At 42.8% G+C, this 22,127-nt stretch overlaps 1 protein-coding gene across 1 annotated transcript; it reads right to left on the reverse strand.

Moving 5' to 3' along the window:
- Positions 1–8,446: 8,446 nt before the first annotated feature.
- LOC116992159 (lysozyme g-like) lies at positions 8,447–12,625 on the reverse strand. The gene is made up of 5 exons (XM_033051457.1): positions 12,378–12,625; positions 11,530–11,619; positions 10,305–10,498; positions 9,937–10,075; positions 8,447–9,214 (listed from the first exon to the last, which is right to left on the reverse strand). The coding sequence occupies exons 1-5, from the start codon at positions 12,418–12,420 to the stop codon at positions 9,084–9,086; spliced, it is 597 nt and encodes a 198-aa protein (XP_032907348.1). The 5' UTR covers positions 12,421–12,625; the 3' UTR covers positions 8,447–9,083.
- Positions 12,626–22,127: the final 9,502 nt, after the last annotated feature.

A 22,127-nucleotide genomic window follows, 5' to 3' on the forward strand; every position in this document is an offset into this window, starting at 1 on the left:
ACCCTTACCATTGCCAGCTTTTGCCATCTTGGCGTGGTGTTTCTCCATCTTCTTCAGCTGTCTTCTCTGAGACAGGAATTCCTACAACATGACATGCATGACTTTGCCTTTCATTTTTAGAATCCAAGCCCAGTTTTTCTAAAGGTTGTTATGGCTGAGCTGACATTTTGAATCCTTCTGAATCTGTTTAGAGCGAAACAAAGATAGAATTGACTAATTTTACTGAAGGATGCCTTAGAAATCAATGCACAGATGATATAAATGACTTTTTTCTTCCGATTCAGAGGGCATTCTCTAGCATGCAGATTGAGACTGAAGTGAGTCTTGTTTTAAATCTGAGCCTTTGTATGGATTAGTCTCAGATTTAATCCCTTTTAATTTAGAAGTATAGTGGAGAAATGTTCAGAAGTTCAACTTTTGAGGGAAACTCTTAACGGAGAGAGAAAAGTAGGTTCAGGGGTTGGATGCACCCAGCAGACATTAATTTTTTCTCTAACGGTCTTAAATGTAATCTCAAAGGCAACTCTATTCCCAACATAAACTTATGTGCCCAAGTAGGACCTTTGTGGATTGTGAAAAAATCTGCTTGCTTGGCAATGACTGACAGAGACCAGGATCCATAATAGGCATGAGCTTGTGCGTGGGGAATGAACAACTGAATTAGAGCCTACCTACACAGCTCAGACCATCTGGTTTCACAGTTGCCTCCAAAGCTCCAGTTGTGTCAACGTTCAGTATATTCCCATAACGCTCTGAACAGCGTAAGAGCACGTGCTGATTTCAACTGAAACCAGCACAGAGCAGTATTTACAACCAGATGTCAGGCCCATGCAATGTGTGACTCATACTGTTAAAGTGCTTTCAGATCCATGACTGAAACCCATGGCATCTTTTTGATACTAGTGCAGGTGTTTGTGCTAGCAGATGCAGCCGTGGTATGTGTGGCCTGCTCTGGAGGGGATTACCTCTTGGTCATGCTAGCTCACGTGTACCTTGTGAGGTGAACTGGTGCTTTGTGCCCAGTTCATCTCCCCTAATTACCTAAAACTTAGCTGTCTTAGTCTAAGCTTGTACTTGGGCTGCCTGTATGGCCTGTGGAGGAAGACATCTCAAAAAGGTATGTTTTCTATTCCAAAATTAAAAAAAAAAAAAAAGTAAAGAAAAAAAGATGGAGTCTTTTGAAATCTTACACATTTACTGGCTCCAGCTTGCTTTTCCAGCTACAAGAAAATCAAACAGAAACATCCTTCAATTACCCCATTACAATTTATCTGACTTGCAGATTGTTTGACTTGCAATGTATCTGCATTTATCTGTTGTCTTAACACACCATTGCAGGAGGGAAAACACACAAACATCAACTGAGACGAACAATGCTAACACCTCATGGAAAACAGACTTTGGTATAGTGAATCATTTACAAGAATATTAGACAAAGATCACAGACCTAACATGTTTGCTGCAGGTTGTCTCCCCACATTCTCGATGCATTTCCTGGAGACAAATGGGCTTTATGTCTGCTGGCAGTGTTCTGAACAGCTAGCTCAGTGCACTTCCCACCCCCGCTGGTCTTACAAGAAACAGAAACACCTAACAACTTGTGCATTCTCCCAAACACAACAGGGATTCTGTTCTACAGCAAAAACACAACTAGAATTAAAACAATGAAATCGCTTTTAATTTAATTTAAAGCCCCATTGCTAACAGTTTGGAGCTAGGAGGAATCTTGTCTGAAAATGACTGCTCTCCTTCAGTTCTTGGAAGCAATAACATGCTGAAAATGGGAAAATGCGCTTCTGGATTTAATCTAATTTTTGCAGGCAAAGATCCAGGAACAATAACATTACCAGAGCTGCAACTGCTGAGAATTTGGATATGCAGAGACTATGCCAGGCCCCTGTTATTATCTCCTCTTACACAGAGACAACAAAGGTCAACAACACCAAATTAGCAGTGTGGATTTCAAAGCTGCTGTAGCTGTGCAGCAGAAGGGAAAACAGCCACTGGATGGCAGAACTCCCGCAGCAGAATCTGTCCTGACCCACTTCTCCCCCATGGTAGATTTTGTGGGTGTGAAATACTGTTTTACTCTTTCAGCAGCTCTCTTACATTTTTAGCGAGGGAATTTGTCCCATGTCATTGCACTGAGAGATTCTGTAAGTTTTTGCTGTGCTATTGATACCTCCCATAGAGAACCAGCTGCAAAGAGTCACACTAGCTCATGCATGGGGCTCTTCATGTTCACAATTGAGTGTAAAGAAGGTTGAAACAGAGGAAAGTGCATCTGGCAGGAAGGGGAATAGAACACGTGTGGCTCAAAACAAGTGACATTTAAAAAATTCAAAATACCACCAAAGGTGATTCACAAACCAGTAATCTCCAAATGGTCTGTGCTACTATTCCCTTATTTCTGGGGCAGAAACATAAAGGATGTACTAGTTTGCTTCTACATCACAGTAATTGAGGACTGCTAACGTGAACAACTTTATTCCCTGCCCATATTCTGTATATGAACCTCCTTTGCCACACCTAGACGGTTTCACCTGAATTCCCTGGGGGCTTTATTTATACTCAGATAGCTCTTCAGCCTCCATATAGAGCAACCTGATAGCCCTGCTACTAAAAATTTTGTGCATGTGATAGTTGTAGGACATCCATCAGTGTCCATGGCCAATTAGCAGTCAGCTCTCCATTGATCACAAGAGGCACAGGGGAGGGACAGTTTGATTTCCCCAGAAGCCAGGCTGCAGGGCACTGGACCAGATCTAGCACCAGCTATTCTTCACTCTTTTCTTCTGTGTCTGGCAGGAGGGAAGAATTGCCTCTGGCAATTAAATGGCTCAGGGCAAACATCTGTGGGATAATCTGGTCCTCTGTATGGCATTTATGGCTTAGGCATGTAGCTGTGCCCTTTTTAGAATTTGTCTTCATTTCTAGAACAAAAATACAAAACCTAGATTGCCAGGATTTTTATTATTATGACAGGAATCTATGATCCTGGTTTCTGTAACCATGCACACACCCAAAACCCTTTGAAAGCTTTGGTAGTTTCTTGATCTGAACCAGCTAAGGGATGACTAAATAAGCAGGGAATTAATAAAATAAAACCTGATTTAAAGGACAGAAATTAGTCAAATTTCTCCTTGCCTGCTTTGAAACAAGAAACCTTTCCTATTCTTGGAAATTGAGTGTTTGTGTAAGACTGAGGGCTACAGAAATAGAGTCTCAGGGCAGCCACATCCTCACATGGGTTTTTTTCATGCTCTTGAACATTTCTCCTAATTGCTAATTAGCTTAATAAGGGCTGGGTAAGAAATGAGTGATCCTAGTTATGCTTTCAGGGGAGAAACAAGGCTGACACAAGTTTCCCAGGGCAATCAAGCCCATTTAAGCTGTGGGAGGTTACCCAGCCCATGTTAAGAAGGCAGGTGCTCTGGATGCTGGGAGAAGGTCCGTATCTTGAGGCTGCAAGATGGCCTTATGGGGAAATGGAGGGATTTGTAAATGGTTGAGACATGTGAGGAACTGACAAAACATGAATGAGAGGTGCAGCATAGAAGGGGCAGGCTGCGCCTGAGCTGTAGCATGGACAACCTGTGTCTCTGGAAATTGTAGAGCTGTTAGAGGAACATTTCCACTAGAAGCAGGGGAAAGCTGACAAATACAGAGGAGTATCTGGTCTTTGAAACTCATGTGATCTGCAAGGTGGACAAGGCTGATGTTCAGTTTACCTCTGAAAAAAAGAAAAACATGAGGGAAATAAACAGCACCTTCACGATACATGAGAAAGACAAAATAGATGGTGGCAAGGATTTGAGACTTGCAGTATTAAAGCAATGAAGCAAAGACAAACTTACAAGTGTTTTTGTGCAGTTGCTAGAGACTTCAAAATCAAGCCAGAACTCAAACGCCTGGTCTAAATGACAACCATGAGACAGAAGGTGTCTCAGAGACTTGGTGGAGGCTAGAAAACCAATGAGATACAGCACTTCCAGCCTCACAGGAATGACTGAGTAGGACGTAGATGTGGAGGAGTGATAAAAATGTTACAGCATAAAAATATTACAGGAAAAGAAAAGCACCCTAAAAATCTGTGGGTGGAGATCCCAGTAGCTACTGATAAAAATGCTGTAGTAAGACTGTACTATCCTTTTTGAGTTCTATGAGAGTGGTCAGTGAAGCCAGAGGAGCAGTAAATGTGGGATGGTGGCATGAGTGGGCTGGATCAGTGCCTCATCAGGATGAGATGCAGAAGCAGAATTTTTGGTTGCGATAAATCCCTGCTTTTAGGACGAGCTGGTTGAGGAACCCACAGAAACAAATTCTAGAGAGAAGCACGGGGATTTTGTTTGAGGGATATTGGTGGGAAACTGCTCTGAGGTTGTGATCCTACAATGTGATCTCTTTTAGCACTGAAAGGGGTAAAAGTTCATCCAATATGGGAGTATTTAGTTCCAGGGCAGGCAATTAAATAAACTTGGGCAGGCATTAGAAACAGCTACCCACAGCTGCAGCAGTGGCTCCATTGGCATCTCTGGGACCACAGGCTGGTGCCCGTCCTGGGCAATATAAGAGGCACCATCCTAGGGACAAGTTGCTGGCTAGGAAATCCCAGCCCAGTTTTGCAATGAGTAACAAAGCAGAACAAACACAGTTATTCAGCACTGCATTGATGTGCTGGTGTTTCCCTTTGTCTTCTGCAAATCTCAGAGAGAGATACATGGACGTGTGGCTTAAACAGATCCAGCTGCAGCATTTGCAATCAGCCATCAGAACAATCTGTTTTCCCACATGGCTTAGGGCTCTGTCACAAGAGGGACTTGGTTTTGACAGTGTGTTCCTGCTGCTTCAGTTACTGCTGAAAGAGGTTGTGTAATTGGTCCCTCTGCCTGTTTTCTATGAAAGCCAGTCACTGCAGCTCCAGTCTCCAGGCCTGAGCCACAGAGAGATCAGCTCATTCCACCTGCAGCTTAACAAGCTGATGAAAAACTACACCTCACACTTGCTCTTTATTGTAGGAAGCACATCTAAAGAGATTTCCCAGTAGTAAAATCAGTTGTAAAACCAAATCACAGGACCCCAAAAGAGAAGATTTTTCTTTCCTGTCTGCAATTGGTTTTTCATTTGCTGACTGCTGATTTTGATTCAGCAGTGTGAGGCTGGAAAGGTCCTTAAACAACACCTATCACATTTCCCCTCTCTACAAAACATGACTGCAAAGAGAGCAGGTTTAGATTAGATATTAGGAAGACATTCTTTATTGTGAGTGTGGTGAGGTACCGGAATAAGTTGTCCAGAGAAGTTGTGGGTGCCCCATCCTTGGAAGTGTTCAAGGCCAGGTTGGATGGAGCCCTGAGCAACCTGGTCTAGTGGAAAGTGTCCCTACCTATGGAAGGGGAGTTGGAACTTGGTAATCTTTAAGGTCCTTTCAAACTCAAGCTATTCTATGATTATATATGATGTGCAGCTATTTTTACATGTTGGTCTTGAATATTGTTTAAAACACCCAGGAAATGTTGCATTGCTTCATTATCCTGAAAGTTTCTTAAGTATCCAACAAATCTGCTGCTAAACTTGTTTCTATTTGTCTTACCCTCAAGGAGAATGGAAGTATGTAGGTAATTTGTTTTGCATATTAGAAAATCATAACTGTGTGCTTTCTCTCTTTTTTTTGTTTTTTTGGGAGGCGGGTGTAGACTCTAATTCCTTATTTCCACAGGCTGTACTTTCCATCAGTGATTGTCCTGAGCATATTTTTGTAGGTGCAACAGGCTCAAACTCTGTTGCCAAGTCTCACTGACTGACAGCTGTATAGCTGAGAAAAGTTATCCCAGGTGCTTTGCACACATTGCTGTAACAAAGATAACCCCCCAAATGAGATATTCCTTCTTTCTGATTTCTCCTGTCTCTGACATCAACTTTTTTGCTTCCCACTAAAATCCCCAGCCCTTACTGTGGGATGGTTGCCCACCTGCTACACCTCTGCTTGACTTCATTGAGTGTTTTGCACCTGTGTTTAATTGATTTCAGTGCTTTGGTTCCTAACTGGTTTTCACAGTTTCTAACCATGGAAGTGCTCATGTTCCCTTTCCATGTAGCCCACAGTTTGATAGCTCACATTATCCATTCATTTTTTCACTGCAAGTTTCAGAGAAACTGGTGTAGGACAGACTTGTGTAGCTCCACTTGAAAATATCACCAGTTTGGCCAGAAGCTGCTGATAAGCAGTGCTTTTTCTACTTACTTTGAAGCCCTTCACATATGAGGGTACTTCATATTTCTGCTGAAAGCATCATCGATCTCATTATGTGGCATAACCATGGATTCTCTCTTGGCCACTTACCCAAGATAAAGATTTTAATCAATCTGAGATGGTTTCTCTCTGCCAAGCCAGCCTGCCAGAACCCTCCTGACAGTTTCTTGCTGCTTTGTTGTCCCACAGGATCTCTTGAAGTAACCATTCAATCCTTTACTGTAGCACCTTCCTCAATGTTTCGGGCAGGTGTCTTGGTCTTTCATTCCCTGGACCTTTCTTTCCCCTCTGATTTGGCTTTTCTCTTTACTTGCCTGTGCTTCTGCTTTTTCTTATATGTTACTTGGTATTGGATCATTTGCTTTGCAAGATGTTTGTTGTTTTTGTTTTGGTTTGGTTTTGGGTTTTTTTTTCAATAGCCTATTGGTCAAAAGGGTGACCAAGAGTGCGGCTGCAGTTGCTCTGTCTACATCAGGCAGAAAAGAAACTTCCAGTAACATGGACAAAGGTGACCAGAAAAAGATCAGAGGGGAGCAACAATCTGAACTCATTATTTTTCAGGAAAACTTTCACTCAAATCTTAAGGCAGCATGCTGCTGTTAAACCTTAATTATTTACTCCTTCCTACCAATTTATCAAGCTTTAACTAATTTTCTGCATAGATTTTCTGTATTCACTGCAAAGTGTTGTTACCCTAAAACAACATCTGGAACAAAATATGGAATTTCCATAACTTGGAATTTTAAATAGACTTTAAATAGAAATAATCCTTTGTGGTGGTACTGCACAACTCAGCAGGCATGTCTGTAGGCCCTTGGGTGTTGCTACCTCAACAGCTTCATAGGTAACGCTTGTACAAATTGGACTTCTGAGGAGCTCAGAGATCTGCAGGGTTGGCAGAACCAGTATTGGTGACAAGGAGCTTGCTGGCAGCAACTGAGAATGACATGAAGAAAGCTCCACTCTTGTTCACCCTTGGAATTCACCCCCCAGGTTTGTACACATAGGCAGCAATGAGATTTCCTGCCCCGTCTGAAGTTTATACTGATCTACCAAAAATTCATTCATAGGCTTTACATAAGAGGTTTATGTAACATAGAGGTTTACATAACATAATGCACCAAAGGCTTAATCCTATGAATTTTATATAAGTTATGTTAAGTAGGCAATCATGTGATACATTTCATAAGTTTGTATTACAAAGTAATGATTTTAGTAAAATTATATTAATACAGTGCAGAATTCACTGAAGACTTATTAAAATATAGCTTGATATCTGTGGTTGCTCAACACTGAACTGTTTATGGTAGTCTTAAAAAAAAAAATCAGTGATATTTGAGACAACCTAGAGTTCCCTCTGGTCTCCAGAGGTGATAAAAGTAGTTTGCTTGCAACTTGTGTCAATCATGCAGAGTTCTTGCCATGATGATAAGCAGATGAGTGACTGGCAAGACAAGGGGCACAACATTAAAATTGCAAAAGCTGTCTGCAATCCTGCTCTCATGCTGCCTGTGTTGACCCTGCCTGGCAGCCCAGGCACGTGCACAGCACTGCCCCTTTCTGCCAGGCAAGGGCTGCCAGGCACATCACTCCTGCATCATAGTGGTGGCAGCTGGAAGAAAAGTACCCTGACACCTCCAAAATGCTAATTTGAAAGGCTAAATGTGAACATTCCTTTTACCATGTTCACAAGTTTGAGTCAGCAGCTAGGCTCAGGCCCAGCTTTTCTCACCTATCCAGTCTGCAGCGCCACTATCCTCTCCTTGTTCTCAAACTGAGTTTTAGACCCCTTCCAAGAGTACTGAATGGGGTTATTTACTCAAGTTGTAGATTGCCACCCACTGAGCCCCATGAAACTGAAAAAAAATAAGCACTGGGATTTAACATTTATCTTTATTTCTTTCTTATTATTTTTTGTCTAATTAATAAATTGGTACTGAGAGACCCATCCACTTTCAAACAGACCAGAGCTCATTCACTTCTATTAGAAACTGGGATTCCTGGCAGAGGGACACATGCTGAAATGCTTTTAAATTTGGAGGAAACTCAGCACAAATGTGCCAAAACTAAAGCAGGAAAAGCTGTGGGTTTTTTTACCAAGACTATTGCTGTGATATAGCTCCTGACGTGGGTAGGCATGGGCCTGAGTCCTGCTCCAAGGGCTGCTCTCTGATGGAAAGGCATTTTGCCTGTTGTGGCACTTGCAGTATTTTCCATATAGATACCCTGATGAGGTTCCCAGTTGCACCATGGCCGTGGACTCAGGAGACCAACCACAGCATGTTTTAGTATTGTCCCTCTCCAGGCTGGCTTCAGGAATCCTCAGCTACTGCAGAGACCAAAAGCTCACTGAGTAGTCTCTTCATTGCTCCTTAGTCAGCAGCACCAAGGGAAGGAAAACAGGGTGTTCAACCCCTGCATTGGCCATGGAGAGGGAGGGAGGTGGATGCAGATGGGAAGAGCACAGCTAATGCCCAGGCAGAGCTGTTTGTGTCCATGTCTGGGAGATGCACAAAGAGCCCCAGGGTGCAGCTTTGAACAGGAAGAGTCACCTTCCTCACTCAAAATTTAAACATTGCTGGTCTGTCCCCATCTGCCTTTCAAAGGTCCTGAGCTTGTGGGATCTCATCCCTGGGAGTCTCCTGGAAAACAGTGCTGAGCTCACCCATCAGTGAGTGGGGGGCTGGGATTTGCAGGAGCAATCCAGGTGGCATTGGCAATGCCACCAGCATCAGTCCTGCCAGGAGACCTGAGGAAATGCTCTGGGTACTACAATCACTGCTGGGCCAGTCTGCAGAGGGGAGGCTCAGTGGCAGGGTGGGTTTATGACCTAGAACCCATTTCTCTTAAAGTACTGGGCTCGCCTAATCACACCATTGACGTAGTTGTAGTCTCTGCTGCATGGGTCTGCCTCGTAGACCTGGAGGTTGCCCATTTTTGCATGGTAGGTGCAGATTCCCCCTAGAAAGAGTTAAGAAGGAATTGTTATGGGCTTGTAAGAAACAGAGATTTAAGAGGAAAAATTTGTAGCAAAAAATGCCATGCATCTCACCAAACAAGAAGTGCTTGACAAAGTGCCAGTTGTGCATTACTGTTGAAAAGTGACTGGATTCTATAAAATCTTTATTGCTATAGTGAAGGAGCCCACCACTCCCTCCAAATGCAAGTGGAAATAGAACACTGTTACCAGAAAGGGGTGTAATCAGCACAAATACGAGCAGTAGCAGAGCAAGGAAGGAAGAGTAAGAAATAGCAATGGGTGAACAAACCAGCACACAGGTAGCATGGACTGCAAGGAAAACTGGATTGCAGTCTTCCTGGACACAACTTAACAGGTTACCACAATAATTCTGTTGTGTTGTCATGCCTCAGTTTCTGCATTCTCCAGTGACTTTTATTTAGTTGCTTTCTATCTTATTTATTCACCTAACAGCCATTTCTCATTGCTAGTCTGCTGGTCTGGTACTGCTTCTGTTAAACTAGAAAACTCTGGTTCTGGTTGTTATTTCAGGGCTTTGGGGGTTTCTTTTGTTTGTTTGGTGTTTTTGGTGGGGTTTTTTTGGCAAGAGATGCTGTAAAACCTGCCACACTGATGCTGTTTTTCCCTTAAAAGTGACACCAAAAAGCACACAGCACTCCCACCAGCCAGTCTGTCCCTTCCTAATACAAAGCTCATTCCATACCTCTCAGCTGCCGGTCCCAGGTCCAGGTAGGATGTCTTGCCCGTACTTCATTAATGGAAAGAACCAGGATATTTGAGCACTGATTTATGTGCTCTTCACTATCCCACGCCACATAAGGTCGCAGTTGCTGCCTGCTGATCTAGGAAAGAGAAGTAAGAAAATGGGTTTCCCTCTAAGTGCTACCCACTCTTCACTGTACTCCCAGGCTTTGACTCGTTGAAGTGACCTTGTCCAGGACAACACCGAAGCACAGCCTTTGATTTAGAGAGGTTGCCGTTTCCAACAGAGAGCAGTCATTTGCTAAGATAAAGCCCTGGGGTGTGCACTACATTGCTGTGCTGTTTCTCACACTTATCACCCTGGAGTACCTGCATCAGGCCGTACTTCTGCTGCCCCCGGTCCCAGCCGTTGTCCAGGAGCAGGCCAACACGGCTCTCCTGGGACATGATGCCACCGATGAGCGCTGGGTCCAAGCACAGTTTCCTGGCTACTCTCTTGATGGGGATCTCATATCTCCTCAGGCGTACGAGGTCTGCCTCAGCAGCTCTCCTTATGGCATATCCTGTGGGGTGGGAAAAGGCAGACTTACACACACCTCTCTCCAAACCTCTGGCTTTCCCCTGGAGCAGCTGTGTCAAAGGAGTAACTCAAGTTTTTAAGAAATCACATCTATATCAAATCAGGCAGTGAGGTTTGAGATACAAGCACAGCTCTATTGTCTCTGACCATGGCCAGGGAGCTGCTGTTCCACTGCCCAGGGATGACCAGGCAAACAGGGAAACTTCTTTGGAGGTAGAATGCACAGTCCTCTTCTTCTGACTTCTGCACCTCTGGAGTCAGAAAAGTGAAGTTTTGAAATGGATTTGAAAAAATTGAGGGGTATGTTGCCATAAACTGGCCACACTGCAGTAACGGCTGTGTTCTGTTTCTAGAGAGTAAGGGCTTCTTTAAAGCAAATTTAGAACAGTTTGGAAACAAGCAAGCAGGTCCAGATCTGTTCTTGAATACCTGCAGTTAGTTCTGCCCTGGAAGTGACTACATCTGAGGAGCATGGCAAAATGCCTGGAGATATCAGCAGCGTGAATGTGACACAGTCAGCAGTGTGGGGACACCAGGCAGTAACACCAGGAAAGAAAGAAAGAAATGTGAAGGAGTTGCCAAAAATGAGTCAACCAGAGTAGGATGGCTACACACCTGGGACTTTCCTCCTGTAAAGTGTGTCTCTGGCCAGCTCAGCCAACATGCCAGGACCTGGCTCTGTGTAACTTACCCTTGAAGCAGACAAGCCCTGGGACTTTGTGAGGAGGCTGATGCTAAAGTCCTGGCTGATGAAGTAGCTGTTTTAACTGAAAAGGGGTGGTACTATTTCCCTTTGCTTTGAGGCTGAAGATCCTGACCATGGGACATAAAGTTTGTCCTTCCACTTCCCATCAGGTCTGGAGGCTTCATCTGCTATTTTGGGAGAGGAAGTGTCACTTTTCTCCCTTTTTGCTGACTGAATAGCTGCGCCACATTAATTTGGCAGTAACAGAAGGTAAGGCATCTCTCTGTCAAGTACAAAAGTTGACAACTCAAGCAATGAATGATACATACCACAGTCAGAGGCTCTTACAGGTGTACAGGAGATGGTGGGGGCTTGAAGAGCACTTATGTCACCATAGCAACTGTAACTCATGGATGGAGCTGAAATATTAAACAGAGGTGTTTGAGCACATAAGATCTCAGAGCAGTATTGTTCAAGTCCTGCAAGTGCATACAAGTCAAGCATGAGAGAGTCCAGACCTGCAGCCCACATCCCCTTGTGTTGATCCCCTTGTGTTGGCCCTGCTTGTAGGGTTGCCCCTGCTCTCCATCAGTAATGTTGTCAAAGAAAGGTAGAGAACAGAGATTGGCTCTTTTCTAGTTGAATATTGAAGCAAATGGATCTAATAACCATTTAGATGACTATGCTCCTGCCCCGTTAGGTCTAAAGGCTGGTGTGGGAGAGGAGAACCAGAGCCTCTGCATTTATTTCAGAGGGCTGTTCCCATTCAATGCCCCCCAGTGCTTGGAACCACTCAGATGATGGCTGGTGGTAGCTGAGCACCCTAGTTGGGATTGTCTCCTGTGTCCCTCCATAACTTAATTAATTCAGGAGAATGCTTGCCTCAGTCTGGGAAAATTACCTTGTGTCCTCAGTAACTGAGGAACAAATAGCCTCCATCAAAGAGATTGCCACTTTTGTGAGACCATTTCTGAGAAAGCAGGGATACTGGATAAGGTTTGAAAGACACATGTGGGCAGCAAACAGCCTCAAACAGCAGCTGAGGACTTTCAGCCACAAAGGATCTTACAGAGCCATGCAGGAAGGGAGCCTCAGGCCTGTCTGCACCCTTCCTCTCCAAAGTCCTTCTGCAAACAACTCCCAGTGTGCTTTTGACAGCAACCCAAACCAGTCTCACCAACAAGGGCTGAAAGACCCAGCAACAGCAGGGCAGGGATCATGGTGATGGCTGTCCTCAGCTGTCCCAGGAGACCTGGAAACACAGTGGTTGGCAAAACATGTAGAAATTATTGCTGGTTTTCAGCAGCACTCTAGCAAAGTTGGCATGCCAAAAGCTTCCACCCCGAGGCACCAGACAGGGATAGCATTAGCTGAAAAGGCCTGGGCAACAGAGGTACAACAAGGGGAGCCTTGGGGAGATTTGGATCAGGGAGGTCCCTGTTGGCAGCCTGGACTAGCAGGGGCCTTTTTAGCCCCTGCCAGTTGCTTGCTCACATGGCTCCTCCTGAAAGCACAGAGTGTGTTCTTTCAATGAGCAGGTTCACTAGTTTTGCTTTCATTCTATAGGTGTTTGCAGTCTAATGTGCTACAAAGTGCACACAACCTCTACCTCTCTGTTCAAAAAGAATTTTTTCTTAGCATTTGGAAAAAATTATTTTCAAAAATCAATGATCCTTAATACTCTGCCAAGAGCATGCAAGGCAACTCCAAGATTTATTTGGTGAAATAATACTTCTCTGTGTGATATTGGCAGATAACCACTTTACTAATAAATGTGCATGTTATGCCTATTAATAAAATTCCACAGTGTCATCAGATGATAGCTATCAAATGCAAAAAAAAAAAAAAAAATTGACTGTATTTGCCTTGCTGATGAAGACATTTAAACTGAGAAGCTTTTAGGGCTTACAAATGTGGGGTTTTTTTCCCAAGAAGATTTCAAACACAAAACACACCATGAATGTTGTAGGCAATTAACACTAATCCTGTTAACACTTGAAAATATATATGAAAATGCATATCAGTTTTAATAGCATGTGACCATTTCTCTAGCCTGCATTTCTACTGCAAACCAGATTATATGGATACAGAAACACAAATAATCCACTCATATAATTGGAAAGACTCCCTTGTTCTGACTGAGCTTATTCAGCCAGCAATGCCCACGTCCAGATCAGGGTACGCTTGGTAGCTATGTTTGAGCTCCAACACTAAGGCTAAGTATTCACAAGCCCAGATCAATACAGCTTGACCCAACATCTATGAATTCAATTTCAAATCCATCTGGATCCCTATTGAAAGCTACAGGATGTAGCTGTTTCCACATGCAGGAATTTTTTTTCACTCCCATCACAAAAACCTCATAGGCCTTATATAGAAACAGCATAGCAACCACAATATTGGCAAAATGCTAAATCAAAACAAATCAAAGTTTCTGGTTCTAAATAAATATTCTGAGAGTGAATTCAGACTCACCTGTATTCAGCTGTCCTTCCTCTGAGGCAGGTCACTTGATGACTGTTATATATATGTATGTATGTAGGAAAAGGTATCCACCCTATGGGCTTTGGAATGCTAATTCCTACCTGGTGTGATGACTGTTTTAAAGTACAGTAAGTAATATATATTAAGAGCTTAGAACTCCAATGATTTATTTAATCCGAAGATTTGCACAAGTGGTGGTTAGTCAGACTCAGTACAACTCTGTGAAAGGAAATAAACACTGGTTTTCCCCCATCAATAAGCACACTGATGCACAGTAAATGACTTGCAGAGATTATTGAAGTGAATCAGTGGCAGAAGCCAGGCAGATCCCTGTGTAGTCCTCTCCTTACTTTGCATCTTGACATTTCTGGAAGGATTGTTTTTGTCTTGTTTCCTCAATGATTTCAGATAGACAAGCTTTTAATGAAGTATCATACTTCCATATGAATTTTAACAAGGGCAATTAAGAAAAATCATTCCACTGCTTCCCATAACAAACCTAATTCAGGACAGGCACTTGACTACCTTGAGAGCAGAGGCAGGGTCTAAGATGAAGATGTGAGGAGACAGGAGGTTGCAGCAGAAATTACAAGGAAGAAACTGGTCTCTCAGGAACTGAAGTTAGTGGGGGCACACAGAGGGGCTCTGAAAGGCTTGCACTTTGCAGCCAAGACACTTTTCACATACCTAACACATCTGAGTCACCTGGAGAAGGAAAGATAGACTGAGAGGCCAATGCCCTTCAATCCTGTTCCACTTGCCACATTTTTCTCTTCCCTAGACTCTGCCCAGCATACATGGAGGTTAGGAAGGCAAAGATTTTCTTCTGGTAGCTTTCTCTTCATTATTTACTGCATCACAAATCCATCTATTCCTATTGCTCTTTTGGGCAAGTAGGATGTGGTAGGTAGGAAATGCTGTTTTGGCCAGATACTAATTAATATGTTCAAAACCAGGCATCGTTACAGGAGGTTTGCTGTAAGAGTGTTAAGGTGAGTCTTAAATATAGAACTCCTACTGAAACCTTCCCAAGGTTACAACAAAGCTAGGCAATCATTTTTCATGTACAAATCTGATATCTCATTGTGGTATCACAGACTAGACTATCATGTAATCCTTTTACTGTGGTTTAACATTTTGAAGAGCAGAAGGTAAAGTTTGACATAATGTAAGGTGCACTTCTCTGTGGTTTTGTCATGGTTTAACACGTAGAAAATAGAAACATCACATGTACATTGTGCTTTAATCCTTTCAAGGGAAATAGCGACTGATTAAATGCTGGAGGGAAGGGAAATCAGAAGAAATTATCTGGGAAAATCTCAAAGGGCATAGATTGATGGCAGCAAACCCAGCAGACGTATACATTTATCCTCTATAGTACAAGACTATTTGTATTAGAAAAAAATGTATTCTCTCAAATAGATTATAACAATTTAGTATTAACATCTGGGTATCCTTTATAAAAACAGCACCATGTTAGTGACAAAATACTAATGTTCCTCTGTTACTGAGCCTGTGTTCATGCTGATTACTTGGGACCTTCTTTGAGAAGTAGCCTATAACCTTAGGTAAGATTTATTTCCTGTGTGTGGTCCACTTGCTGATGGTCCTTAAGATAAAGTTTTGAATATTGTTTTCAACTTACTGTTTGAATACTCCTTTAAATACTGTTTGTCTTTGCTACTTATTTTTCTCTTTCATTTGTGACTATGTAATCACATTTTTCTACATTTCACAGTAGTCACATGAATTCTTAATTCCTCTTCTGCATTACATTGCTCCTTATGTACTTATTGAGTAGTGGATGTTATGTTTTAAATACAATTTTTAAAAATCTGTGCTGCCATAAGCTCTTAGGTCCCTGGGACAGATGCCTTGTATTCATACAAATTCCACTGTAAGCCCAAATAAGAGGATACTTTTTTGGCAGTGTTATGGACTTTTTCTTGCTCAAAACCTCTTTATCCACACAAATTTTTCCAGCTGCCTTTTAGAGTAAAAGGCAAAAGCAACATCCTCTATTGAAACATGCTCATGTACACTGAATGGAGCAGGGCTCTCAGACAGTGCATTTGTCCAAGGCAAGCACCATGTCATGAGAGCTGCACCATCTTCTGCTCAAAGATCTTTGTGGGGCTGTAAACACACAGCACTGAGTGTAAGTGAGCCACTTAATGAGAGTGGGCTGCATCTGTCACTAGTAGAGCACATTTTTTCATTTTTATTATAGAATTAATTTGGAAAGTTATGTCAAAAGTACAGTGTCAATATCTATTCTCCTTGTGCTGGGTTTGGTCAGCCACAGTGTGTGTTGTGACTGGGTGTGAGGGACAGTCAAGGAAAGAGGAAGAGTTCACTTATCAAATAGTATCTTAATCTTCTTAAATTTAAGAAGCAGGAAAGGCTCCTGGTATTCATGGGCATCCTGGCATTAAGCTGCAGTCAGTGACCACAGACAGGCTTTCTCTGTGGTCTGTCAATGACACTGTTGGTTACATTCAAGTCAAGGGAGAGCAGAATGGACACAAAATGTTACCTGACACAATAACATTTTCCACTTGTCTTACATAAACTAGAAGGGACCACTCCTGAGACCTAAAGCACACCAAGATTCAGTACCAACAGTTCTTTCCTACTCACAGATTTTCACTTTATAGTTTTTCCCCCTTATGCCAAGGGAAGTTTTTTAATTCTGCTTAATGGAGAAATGATCAAAATGGAGCATTATTTTGAAAAGCACTACATACTGTGCATGTTGTTCTCCTTTGGGTTGCAGGTTTTAGCATCACATGTCACTGGGTGGTGAGAATACCATCTAAAATTCCTTGGAATGAAACCCACATTAATTATTGTCTCCATTGTGAGTTTCAACTTGTTTCATAACATCGACAGGCAGATGAATTTCTCAGGTTGTTCCTTTTGTCTCAGGTGTAATTATAGGTAGCGCCAGGTATTCTCAGACTTTGTAACTGCTTTATAGGGAAGCTGCCCATCACTGCTGACGTAGGTTGGATACCTACCACTAACTGACCAGTTAAAGATGCATCTGTAGCATCATCTCAGACAAATCCTCTGCAGTTGTCCTTCTCAGCTTTTAAAGAGATACACCCAGTTTAATAATTAAATTTCCACAATATTTTCTGTTTTACATCTAATATACATGCAAGTAATCACAGAATCATTTAGGCTGGAAGACATTTCTAAGAATATGGAGTCCAACCATTAACCCAGCACTGCCAATTCCACCACTAAACCATGTCCCTAAGCACCACATCTACACATTTTCAAAAGTCTTTGAAGTTGTAAGGCATGAGGCTCTCAGTTTTCACTGTATTCAAAAGTGAGCAAGTGCTGAGAGTCCCAATCTCTTCCTTCATCTTGCCTTTCTGAACGCAGATAAGCATCGAAGCAACATCCCACTCTGCATCTCTCTGGCCTTCACAAAAAATATCTAAGGCCAGAAGTGTTTATGAGGTTTTAAATTTAACTGTAGGAAAGGTGTCCTAGCAAAAAAGGTCACTGGTATGGGTTCTACAACAGCTTGTTCATGTCCCATTTTAAAGACAGATCTATCACCTATAGCAAGTAATTCGAAGTCTGAGCCAAGTTAGGGTCCTGCACATGGGTCAGGGCAATCCCAAGCACAAATATAGGCAGGGGGATGAATGGATTGGAAGCAGCCCTGAGAAGGACTTGGGGACATTGGTTGACAAGAAACTCAACACGACCCAGCCATGCACACTCACAGATCAGAAAGGCAGCAGTCCCTGGGCTGCACCAAAGTCAGTTGTGGCCAGCAGGCTGAGGGAGGGGATTCTGCCCCTCCACTACAGTCTCATATGATTCACACTGGAGCAACAAATTCAGCTCCAGGGTCCCGAAGTAAGAACAATGTGCAGCTGCTGCAGCAAGTCCAGAGGAGGGTGATCAGAGGGCTGGAGCACCTCTCCTATGAAGACAAGCTGAGAGAATTTGAATCATTCTGCCTGGAAAAGGAAATACTCTGGGGAGACCTTATAGGATACTCCACTACCTAGAGGGTCAAACAAGAGAGTTGTGGAGGCACTTTGTACAAGGGCTTGTAGTGATAGGACAAGGGGGAATGGCTTCAAACTGACACAGGGTAGGTTTGGATTTGATACAAGGAAGAAAATATTTGTGAGACACTGAAAGAGGTTGCCCAGAGAAGTTGTGGGTGCCCCATCCCTGGAAGTGTTGAATGCCACACTAGATAGGACTTAGAGCAACCTGGTTTCATGGAACTGTGATGGTTAAGTTCCCTTCCAACATGAACCATTCTGTATTTTGATGATAACTATTAAGGGCATTTTTGTGTACCTGGAACTAATGACACAAAGCATTGAGGACTGTTAGCACTCTAGAAAACAAACAGGAAACAATTTCAGGCTTTTTTCTAGGGCAGTGCACTAACAAAAGAAATAATTAGCAAGGAGGAAATAGATCAGGAAGGTAATTAATGTTGTTCTGTGCATTACAATCACCTGATTTTCATACAATGAAAGCCGATTGTTACTGGAGATTGCATGGTTTGCAAAGAAGGTAAGTTAATTTTTAAACCCTACTTTTCTATGACTCACATGTTGAAGTCATACCACCAGGTAGATGATGCTTGAACATTTTATGTTCCAAAATGTGTATTATATTAACACAGATTCAACACTGAGCTGAAGCAGCAATCTGGCTACTAGATCAGTGTTGGCTTAGTTTAGGCAGCTCAAGCCATGGCTGTAACAATTAATGAAAAAACAAAAAGCAGCTTTAGAATATGCCCCTTACGGACTCTCATAAAACTGAGTTCTAATTACTTCCTTTCCATCAATAAGCACCAAATATCTCTCAGTGTACATGCACTTAAAATTACAGTAATTTCACGATTATAAGCCACACTGAGTACAAGCCGCACTTCTGGGTTTCAGCAACTTTTCATTCTTTGTCCATATATAAGCCGCACCTGATTATAAGCCGCATGTTACAATACAGATTGTGATAAAAGGTATCTGTTCTATCACCATCTGTTGAGGGTGGGGACAGTGATCCTTTTCTCAAAGGCAGATATTCTGCTAATGGGCCATCCATTGAAACCAGGCAGGGCATTGTTCTTTGTCTTTTCACAACCCATCCTTCCTCCAGCGAGTCATTTTCTGCTAATAGCCCATTGAGTCCCACTGTGGGACTGATAAAATTGCTGCATCCCATTGGAAGTTGCTCCAGCCAGGGGGAAGAGCCCAACATTTCTTACCAAGATAAAAACAGAGGTTTGGGACACTAAGGTAGCCCCTTTCTCCACTGGACTCCAGAGGAAAACCGGATTTCTCCACATCACCACTGGACCTCTGGAGGGAAACTGCACCTTCTGCAGCAGCACTGCTTCAACTGAATCACATCTGTCACTGCAGGAGGATGCAGCCACCATTTAATGGGACTGCTACCAACACCCTGCCTGACGGGGTGTCAGGTTGTACTCTGACTTTGTCAGGGTTTGGGGTTTGTTTCTTTGTAGTACTGTATTTCTATTTTGATTTCCCTAGAAAAGAACTGTTATTCTAATTTCCATATTCTTGCCTGAAAGCCCCTTGATTTCCAAATTATAATAATTTGGAGAGAGGGGGTTTACATTCTCCATTTCAAAGAGAAGTTTCTGCCTTTCTCAGCTGACACCTGTCCTCCAAACTAAAACAGCAACTTTTTGTTCTTTGTCCATATATAAGCCGCACCTGATTATAAGCCTCACTTTGGGTTTGGACCAAAATTTTAGTCAAAATGGTGCAGCTTATAATCGTGAAATTACTGTAATTAACCAAATTTGAACAAAGTGTTTTTGGGTGATGCTCTGGGGTCTTACTTACGTATTGCTTTAGCCAGTTTGATGTGTTACCTTAAATTTATGAAGAAGGTACAAGTTCCCTTCTGTAGCATATGATACAGAATGGTGCTCTGCAGAGGGACAGGTAACAAGGAGCATCTGGCAGACCACAGTGTCTTGGATCACCACGATCATATTGGACTGGCTGAATGCTGAAGGCTCCCAAGCATGATCCAAGAACAAAAGATCAGAGTAGACCTTTTTTGTGTCAAATGTGATGGAACCTATCTCTATTTATCTTCTAAACATGACTCAGGAACAACATACCCCTCAGAAGAATTCTCAAGCAGTCTACTGTAACATCAAGTACTCTCACCTTCTGATTCTTAGAGGCTTTTCATCAGCTCCAGAGTACAACTCTCACTCTCAAGCTGTCATATACAGCTGTTCTAAAGAGACAGAAAGAGCAACTACCACTGACAGAATTTTCCTTTCAAAAAGTGGGTCACACAGCTATTGTATATGCAATGAGTACAAAAAACATGTTATTTCTGCATCAGCTAGTGCTTGTTTGTGTGTATGTGAGAGATGAAGTGATAGCATCCCTCACCCTGGGTTGAGAACACCAGCTTTACTCTTATGGGGAAGACAAAGGGCTTGTCTTAGAAACTGTACTGGTCAAAGTCCAAATTTCTATAGAAATTTCTGTAGAAAAGCCTTCATCTTAGTATTTCTAGGTGGGGGATAGAAAACTCAGTTGTTATCCTCTCCAGAATGTTTCTCATCCTGCCTCTTTCTGTGACCAGACTTCTTCACACTCCCAGATCCCAAAGTTCAACTCATCAGTTTACTTCAGGTTAGATTTCTTGAGTAGAAACACAGCAAAACCCAGGATCATCAATGAGTGATCAAGGAGCATCCAGTCAAAACCACGTAATTCAGCATCAAGAACTGAACAACTGAGATCCTGTTTGGTTATTATTATTGCCTTCGTGCCTTTTAAAAAATTATTTCATACCAGGCATCAGGCACAGACTTAAGCACTAATCATTATTAAAGTTATATGCTGAGTTCAGGCATAAGCTCCATCACTTCCAAAGCTATACCTGAACATTTCTCATCTCTTTGTTGTCTAACAACCTTTCATGACTGACACATGTCAGACCAGGTACAGTTCTGTGATTGGTCTGGGCTCATGTCATGCCCATTAGTCAGTCATGTCCTCACATACCTCATCCATCTGCTGTAAGCAATTAATTATATAAAACCCGTGTTCCTTCTGGATATTGCAAATCATCATCATCATCATCATCATCTCATCTATCAGCCATACGGTCACTAGATTGCTGTTGACAAAGTTAACCTTTCTGCTTTTCAAGTCTGTACAACTGACATATATTTGAGCTGGTGTTCTCTGCATTGTGACACTTCCAGCTTGCTGTCCCGGGTCTTACAATCATGAACAATTTATTAATTTAACCTGCATGGCAAAATCATTAAAATCTACCACAGAAGAGTACAGTAATTTCATGACTATAAGGCGCACCCTTATGACTAAAATTTTGGTCCGAACCTAGAAGTGCGCCTTATAATCCGGATGCGTCTTATATATGGACAAAGTTTGGAAATTTGCCAACCCGGAAGTGCGAGCTGTGAGCCGAGCTGGGACCTGTGGCCGCGTGGGGGGAGTTGGGAACTGCGGGACCCGCAGCCGCCAAGTGGGGGCACGCCAGGACTTGCCACGGCCACCAGGCGGGGGGACGCCGGGACGTGGCGCGGCCGCGTGGTGGGAGCCAGGAGCTGCGAGCCACGCCAGCCGGTGCTGGGGGCAGGTGGGAGTGCTGGGGCCCATGGCACGGGGAGGGCGCCTGGGGCTGCCTTTAAAGGCTACACCGATCTGCGAAAAATGTTTGAAAATTGAGCACCTGCCAGTAATTTGTTACTTTGTTGCACGCAGCGCAGCTCCTCGCTGCAAAAAAAAAGTGCGCCTTATAGTCCAGTGTGCCTTATGGTCGTGAAATTACTGCAATTTGTCCCTTGCTACTCAAACTAAATGAATTTCCCATTTCTTAAAGAACTTCTAGGTTTCAGCAAAACCAACATTTTTGGGTTTGAATTGTTCATCTCAAAGTAATATGCAGGATGGAGGTGTAACCAAGAGGACTGTTCAGTAACAGTTTTAATATTAATTTAAGACAGAATATGCACAAAGCAGACATGAAAATAAATAAAGACTTGAAGCAAATCTGTGAGATTACTACTTGAAAATAAATTTAAACTTATAGTACAAACAGTCTCAACTTCCCTTGTTACTCATGTCCATGGCAGAGGGGTTGGAACTAGATGATTTCTAGGGTCCCTTGCAACCCACCTCATTCCCTGAGTCTGACTCTACCCCAGCCACACATTCCTGCAAACTCCTTGTATCAGCACTAGACTATGTGTGGTCATGTTACAAGCCTGATGAAGGAAGAGGTCCCAGGAAGGATGAAGAAAGATTAACCTAGAAAGAAAAATCATCAGCTTAAAGTGACATGAAACCACAGACTCCAAGCAGGATTTGCACTGAGTTTGTAATGAGGATATTCACGTGTAGAACTGAGTAACCTCCAACAAGGC

The sequence above is a fragment of the Catharus ustulatus genome, chromosome 2, assembly GCF_009819885.2.
Source record: "Catharus ustulatus isolate bCatUst1 chromosome 2, bCatUst1.pri.v2, whole genome shotgun sequence".
NCBI lineage: Eukaryota > Metazoa > Chordata > Aves > Passeriformes > Turdidae > Catharus > Catharus ustulatus.